Source organism: Triticum aestivum, chromosome 1D, assembly GCF_018294505.1.
Source record: "Triticum aestivum cultivar Chinese Spring chromosome 1D, IWGSC CS RefSeq v2.1, whole genome shotgun sequence".
Classification (NCBI taxonomy): domain Eukaryota; kingdom Viridiplantae; phylum Streptophyta; class Magnoliopsida; order Poales; family Poaceae; genus Triticum; species Triticum aestivum.
In genome coordinates, this window is record NC_057796.1 from 464,780,909 (window position 1) to 464,788,437 (window position 7,529).

At 44.7% G+C, this 7,529-nt stretch overlaps 1 protein-coding gene across 3 annotated transcripts; it reads left to right on the forward strand.

The window, feature by feature from the left end:
* Positions 1–1,063: 1,063 nt before the first annotated feature.
* LOC123183000 (60S ribosomal protein L35a-1) lies at positions 1,064–5,911 on the forward strand. 3 transcript variants are annotated; one of them, XM_044595719.1, is made up of 4 exons: positions 1,064–1,227; positions 1,317–1,545; positions 1,640–1,683; positions 2,951–3,348. In XM_044595719.1, the coding sequence occupies exons 1-3, from the start codon at positions 1,160–1,162 to the stop codon at positions 1,679–1,681; spliced, it is 339 nt and encodes a 112-aa protein (XP_044451654.1). In that variant the 5' UTR covers positions 1,064–1,159; the 3' UTR covers positions 1,682–1,683; positions 2,951–3,348. The 3 variants fall into 3 exon arrangements, with proteins under 3 accessions (XP_044451654.1, XP_044451656.1, XP_044451655.1); XM_044595721.1 differs by lacking the exon at positions 2,951–3,348 and adding an exon at positions 5,805–5,911 and having other exon boundaries at positions 1,113–1,227; XM_044595720.1 differs by lacking the exon at positions 2,951–3,348 and adding an exon at positions 3,432–5,485 and having other exon boundaries at positions 1,113–1,227.
* The last annotated feature ends 1,618 nt before the right edge of the window (positions 5,912–7,529 follow it).

Below are 7,529 nucleotides of genomic sequence, written 5' to 3' on the forward strand. Positions count from 1 at the left end.
TATATGCCAATGCAAATCCATTAGAGATTTTATGTTGGGTTCCTTTTTTCATTACCTACGTTATATAGGCGTGGGTTGACCCAATATTGGTTATTGCGGGAGCAGTGTTTAGGCGTGGGTTGTTTTCTCTCTTTTTTTCACTGCATTGGTTATCATCGGGGTTTTTGTTGGTTTTTCGGTTTTCGGTGTTTCTTTAGAGGTTATCTTTGGTCTTCTCATTCTTTCCTTTTGTTGTTGTTTATTTCTTTTCTTTCGGTTTATGTTTCGGTTTTCTTATGGTTTTCTACGTTCCTTACCCATTTCCTAGTTCTTTTCAGCACATGTCTAAAAAATTTCACACACATTGTCCATTTTTCCTATACAATAGGAACATATTTTTATACACGTTTAGCATTTTCCAAAACATGATTAACATTTTTATCAAATGTACGCTTTGATGCCTAATTTTTATTATACACACTCTTCATTTCTTGTATACATCTCAAAATCCGAAAACATGTTTAACATTTTTAATACCCATTCTACATTTTAATCAAATGTATGTTTTGATGCCTAATTTTTATTATACACATTCTACATTTCTTGTATACATTATTAACATTTTGAAAACATTGTTTTGAATATTTAAATACGTGTTAAACATTTTCCAAATAGACGTTGTAACTTTTTTTTGAATGATGAGGAAAAAAGTTAAAACCATGAGAACATTTTTTTTGAATGATAAGAAATTTCTTAAAATGGATGGGTCAAGACCATGTTTGGAGAGAAAAACATATGCTATACCTGATTTTTTTAGACAAATATGCTACTCCGTCCGTATTATGGGTCAGGACCACTAATGTCAAAAACGCTCTCATATTATGGGACGGAGGGAGTATAACTGATGACTATAGCCCACACGGAGACAGGCTGGTCCATTATCTCAGCCTTTTATCTACAGGCCCAGGGGTTCTAAAAAGGGCAAAAAAGATCAACAAGGCCATGGGCTTCTGTGATGGGGATCTTGAGACAAATCACTAGCCCAATGCCGCGCAATCTGGACCGTCCAATCCACGACCAGAAACTTTTAAAACCCCGTGCTCTAGGGTTCATTCCTCCGCGCCGCCACCTCCTCCCCCTTCCCCACCACCACCTTCCTCGGCCACCGGCGGCGGCGACAATGGTGCAGGGACGCCAGGGCCAGCGCGTCAGGCTCTACGTGCGGGGCACCATCCTGGGCTACAAGAGGTGACCGTCCATCTCCCTTCTCCGTTTCTCGATCCGTGCTGTCGTTGAGAGGTTTCTCACCTGGTTTTGCGGCGGCGACGGCGGCGCAGGTCCAAGTCGAACCAGTACGAGAGCACGTCGCTGCTCCAGGTGGAGGGGGTGAGCACCAAGGAGGACGTGTCGTACTACGCCGGCAAGCGCATCGCCTACGTCTACAAGGCCAAGACCAAGAGCAGCGGCACCACCGTCCGCTGCATCTGGGGCAAGGTCACGCGCCCCCACGGCAACTCCGCCGTCGTGCGCGCGCAGTTCCGGTCCAACCTCCCCGCCACCTCCATGGTGAGTCCCCCGCTCGCTTGCGCCTTCGCACACCATCGTTATCCGTCGTGCCCTTTGCTGATGTGTTTGTTGTCCGGTGATTCTTGTTCTGCAGGGCAAGAAGGTCCGCGTCTTCATGTACCCCAGCAGCACCTAAAGGTAGAATGTGTCCTGATACTAATTCTTCAGCGTCTTATGTGCGTATAATGTGTGTTTATTTCAGTGATTGTTGTCCATTTAGATACCTACGACCATGGCCTAATTTGTTATCTCAAAGTGTTGAAATGATTTTATCTTAGATTGTTATACGTTTTGGTTGCTGTGTGCATTCAAGGGCCCCATGCCATTTGGGGGAAGCTCTTTCAGTAGCTTCGAAATACCTGCAGGTTCTCTGCGGGGTGCTCGGAATCTGGGGCCCTAGATAAAATGCAGTGGTCTCATAGTACGAGGATGTGCTTTGGTCGATGAGTTTCTCACCGACCAGTTTCTCGCAGCCTTGCCTCCAATGACCCCCATACTTGTTCAATCATAACCCTTATAATCGTGGCATATAAAGTTAGCATGTAGTGACTGGTGAGTTTTGTTTGCTGTGCTATTGTGTATACATTTCTAGCATCATCTACTCCTATCTAAGTTTTTGTTTGATTTTGGTAGCTCTTGGTGATGTATTAGTCTCTGGAGGATTCGACTTGTCTTTGTTTCGCTTGTGAAAATTATGCATGCACTGAACCAGATAACCCTGTTGGTTCCCCCATCAGTGTTTCCAATGCATCAGAGTTGGTAAATATTGTGAAATCAGTTCACGCATAGTCAACCCGAGAATGCTAGGCATGAACTATTTCTGTTTTTGCATCTGATTGTTATGCACGTTCAAGGGCCCCATGCCAATTGAGGGAAGGTCTTTTTGCTAGCTTCGAAATACCTGCAGGTTCTCTGTGGGGTGCTCGGAAGTTGGGGCCCTATATGAAGTGCTGTGGTTTCATAGTACGAGGATGTGCTTTGGTTGACGAGTTACTCATCGACCAATTCTTCACAGCCTTGCCTCCAATGACCTCCATATTTGTTATTTCTCGTTAGTGTATCACTCATGCAGTATGATTGATTTGCTTGTTGTACCGTTTTGTACGCATGTTGTTTAGGTATTTGAGATGTTTTATTCCTTGCATTGGATTGCATATGTTTCCCTTAAGTCTAGAAATCCAGAAATAGGGATTATGAGCTAGATGGGCTTTTGGATGGTTGCCTTAATACAATGTATTTAAGATCACAGCGTGTTTATCTTTACTTGCTACCTGTGTTTTTATGTTGCATTGATATCACTACACTATGTAGTCTCTTTTCCTGAAAGTTGCAATCCTTGTTTACAAGCATGACATGCCCAGAAATGTGAGAACTCACTAGCTAGTGCTTCTCTTTCTCTTTGCAGGGTGTGTTGCCTATTCTATTTAGTTGTAGCTGGCTTCCTGGATGTCTGTTATCAGTTTGATGACAGGTTTATAACCAAAGATTTTGGAAGTGTTTAGTTATAGAATGTTAGTTTCATCTCATTTAACTCGAAATGAAGGATCCATAATATATTGATTGAGATGAGGTTTTCTCAACCCTTGTTTGTTTGATGAGCTTTTGACGCTTGTGGTAGTGTGATTAGGTGAGTGTCTTGTGCTTGCGGCATGGTCTGTTATACAAGACAGTCAGTTTTTGGTTGCACCCGTCTGTGATTGTATCATAGAACTTTTCAAGTTTCTGTGTGCGTTTTTGGCCCAGACGATCATGAAAGAATCACATTTCTGGCCATCGTGATGAATCTATGAATGTGCCATGTCATCTAACGTTACACAATTAGTTTATATCTCGTTCATTTTGCATTGTTTTTTTTCTTTACACAATTACATGTGCCGTGCATGCAGGGCGCGTAGCACAGTTGTGCGTGAGGCGCGCAAGGGGCCGGGCAGGGCGGTGCTGCGACGATGGCCTCTGGCGAGGCATAGGTGTGTTGGGTGGAGCTGCATGGTTTTGCGCCGTGCTGGGCGAGTTGGGAGCATCTGGCGAGGCGCGAGCGGCACAAGGGGTCCGACAGTGACACTGTGCGGGTGCACAAGGGACTGGGATCTATCGTCTGGAGGTCGTGCAGTGGCACGGGGAGGTGCTGCTGTTGGTGCGGCATGGTGGAGCAGTCTTGTGGTGATGGAGCACGGCTGCATCTTTGTCCGTCGAATCTGCTGTCTCTGTCCTCCGGTGGGCACGCGTATGGAGCTTGGACGTGGCTGGAAACCGAGGTGGTTCTTGCCCTCGGGTTGCACACCTCTGGTCACTCGCCGGCATGGTTCTCGGCAAGGCATGGTGGTTTGTGCTGTGTCCGATGGCCTGGCTTCCGGTCGACGGTTGACAGATTTAACGGCTGGCGCTGCATGTGGCCGCCCGTTGGCCTCCGCAAGGTGTGGTTGGTCTCTCCGGCGGCGGGCTTCTTTGACTTCGGTGGAGTTGTTGATGGCGGTGCGGGTAGGATGTTTGGAAGCTTTGGTGAAGACCCTGTATGTCTTGGCTTCGGTAGGTGACCGGTGATTGCGGTGGCTGTGGTCGTTGTAGACCTTGGAGGCATGCAGCATTGCTGTCGCACCCCTCCCGCATAGATTCGGCTCCGGGGGAAACCCTAGATCCTTTGTGATCGGACGTTGGTGTCGTTTCCCCTCTCGACGGCTTCTCCGTGGAGTTGGGCATTAGCAGGAGGGACCAGTGCTGTTGTCGTCGAGGCTTCTGTGGGAATGGTGTCGCAGGGAGCGATGTAGGAGACATGACATTGGTTGAGGTAGTCGGCTCTTTCTTCGATGTGTTCGTGGAATGGCCTAGGCTGGTTTGTTGCTGTGAAGTCGGCGGCGTACGATGACGAGCAGTAGGTGTCCGTTCGGTGATCTTCCACGACGCCAGCCTTGCGTGACTTTTCTTCGTAGCTCTCGGTCGGCGTCAGAGCTATGATGTCTTGTCGTGGTGGCTGAGGTCCGGTGCGGATCTGCATGTGACTTCGCAGGTCCAGTGTGGGTTGGTTCCATGATCGTCTATGGTGAAGTCGGAGTTGTTTCTTAGAGTTTGCGATGGCGATGATGCCTCTAGGAGAGAAGTGACGATGATGGTGTCGTTGTGCTGTCTTGATGAGACCCTCTTCGAAGTGGCACGTGTGGGTGCCGCTTAGCGGTTTGTGATGGTTAACTCCAGGTCCAATAGAAGCAAGCCCTACGGCCAATCCAGCAGCCATAACAGCAGCAGCAGCAATTAGTGGATTCATGGTGAGTAGTTCCTCGTGCATTGCCCTTCTTCACTCACGCGATATTGCTGGATCGGGCTTTCGCCCATTGTCCAAGATTCCCCACTGCTGTTTTCGTCTGGTGTTTCATTAACTAACTGAGCAACTCTCTTGTGCTTAATTAATGGACGAGACAATTTTTTTTGCCTCCGTTGCCAAAAACAAGCTACTCATCTGTATCAAAATATAAAATGTTTTTGCAGTTCAATTTGAGCTGCAAAAACGTCTTATATTTTAGTAGAGAGGTAGTAGTTTCTTTTGCCACGAGTTTGAATACATGTTTTTGATTGCATGCCATGTTTCAATTTTTTTGGCGGGACCAACGCTTTCAATTTTCTTAATTGGAAAGGGCACACTGGCTACTCCATTTGGATATTTATAAACTTTATAAGTTGTACTGTATGCTGGCATGGGGGAGAGTGATATCGTTTGACGGCCGGCCGACCAAAAGTAGACGATTTATTTATTTTTGTTGGTGATTTTGGAAGTTTGCTGCTGCTTGTTGTCTCTTACTTCCTCCGTTCTAAAATATAGTGCTTCCTCTATTCTTGTGTTTCAACTTTGATCATAGATTTAACCAATGAGACCGACTGCGGTGGGATCAAAAATTATACCAATGAATTTGTATTTAAAAGACGTTTTCAATTATATAATTTTTTCTCTCGCCGCAATCGGTCTCGTTGGTTAAATTTATGGTTAAAGTTGAACCTTAAGAAGCGTGGGCGCATTATATTTTGGATGGGAGTATCACTTTGTGTCAATCAATCAGTTTGTTATTGTTTCTTTGTTGGAGTGACAATATTAACTGAGACGAGCTTTCCTCAAGCGTGGGTGTGTGAACTTCAGACGATATTTTGTCATTGTGTTGAGCAATCAGTATGGCCTGTCGTACCAATAAGTCAGCTTTCGTTTTTTTTTTCTGTACATTTCGTTTAAATAAAGTATTTTCTATAGATCATTAAAAATACTTTTTTTCTTCTAGAATGCTCCAGGTGCCCGGAGTGCGCTCCTGACTTTGCAATAGCAAGAACGCTGTAACCAGCATAGCTCCAATTCTGAAAAAACAAACTTGTTTTTTGGAACCATGCATGAGAGCTATTACCTCCTTCCTGGTTTATAAGTCCCCTTTGTATCTTGTGTCAACTTTTGATTAAAAATTTAACTAACAAAATATTATTGCACGTCCAACAAAAATTATATGTTGGATTCGTATTTAAACATAGTTTTCAATTATACTATTTTTATGGCATGCATTAACATTTTATCAGTTAAATTTACAGTCAAAATTTGACATATAATACAAAGGGGATTAATAAATCAGGACGGACGTAGTACATGTATTATACTAAGATAGAGAAAAACATCTGACCAATAGTCCGAACACATGATCTAGCTTATGACAACCCATGCCGATAAACACAAGAAACAAGGTCTACAACAAACGACAAAAAAAAAAAACAGCGGCGGCTAGTGTTGAACGAAACGACCCATACTCGCTTCCGCCCAATGCTTGGCGTCGGCAATAACCTGATCGACTATCTTTAGCAGCGGCAGTGTGTTGATTCTCAAAGATCCCGCCATTCCTTTCCTGCCAAATACTTCAGGTGATGAGCAGCACCAAATGTTAGATTGATCTCCACCCGTTTGAGCTCAACGGCTCAATAGGCCCCTTGGCATGTACCCTGATCGGGGGTGCCCAACCCTCTTCTGGTTGGTGGCCCCTGTCGCCAGCGCTATAAAGAGAAGTGGGGGCCGGACGCATAGACGATGAGGTTCAGGGGGGCCTTTTGTCCTGGTTGGTAGCACCAACCGGGACCAATAAGTTACCACGCGTCAGCAGTTCAGGGGCTAGTGTTTTTGTTTTTTTTTCTGGGGGGGGGGAGGGTTTGGGGGGTTTTGTAGGGTTAATTTAGGTATTTCATATATTGTGTTAGCTAGCTAATAGAGAGAAGTGTCCTCTCTTATCTCCGTGCTTGGTCGACGCTACGTACTATACGTATAGAGAGGACTCGACACTCTAGCTAGTAAGCAAATGAAGGAAACCATTAAGTACAGAAGTTCATCATGAACATATGCATACAGTGAGAAGTGATATCGACCTCTCCTTCTCCGCGAGATTGGTCGAACAACAAGTTTTCGTATATCTATCCGACGCTACTACTGGCTACATATATACAATATAAGATCTCTTATAATCCCCTAATATCTGTACTCAACTTCCATATGGTATTCTCCGGCTTTATTGATGACGTGATCAAGAAAGAATCCCGCCAATTCCTCTTGAATTGCTTTCATGTGATCTTATGGTAGGAGTTCATCCTGCATCTGCCACGTCTAATTTGAAGAAGGGGGTTAATACATATATATGAATGAAACTCAACAGAAATGATGGTGTAATAAAATGAAATTGTGAATATTATTGCTTACGCACTTCATATTGTCTTTTAGAGTAGTCCCGCTTATTTTTGCTAGTCGCGTTGTAGATTAACTCGCACACGTAGTATCCACAGTAATCATTCCCGGATTCCTGCCACAAGCACTTTACGAGAAATAGAGGTCAATCAGACTGATAATGAAGCATTATAAATGGCATTGATGAAAGTAGTTAGAATCAATGGGTGATGCGCGGAACTAGCTAGCTAGCAGTACTTGCTTTCGGGTATTTAAATCACAGCTCCCCCGGTAGTCCCGGAGATTGTGCGGTGAA

Excerpts from the sequence above, each read along its gene's own strand:
- LOC123183000 (XM_044595719.1), top strand. The coding sequence starts at position 1,160 with ATGGTGCAGGGACGCCAGGGCCAGCGCGTCAGGCTCTACGTGCGGGGC. Across the intron at positions 1,228-1,316 it reads ACCATCCTGGGCTACAAGAG|GTCCAAGTCGAACCAGTACG; the intron begins GTGACCGTCCAT and ends ACGGCGGCGCAG. Across the intron at positions 1,546-1,639 it reads ACCTCCCCGCCACCTCCATG|GGCAAGAAGGTCCGCGTCTT; the intron begins GTGAGTCCCCCG and ends CTTGTTCTGCAG.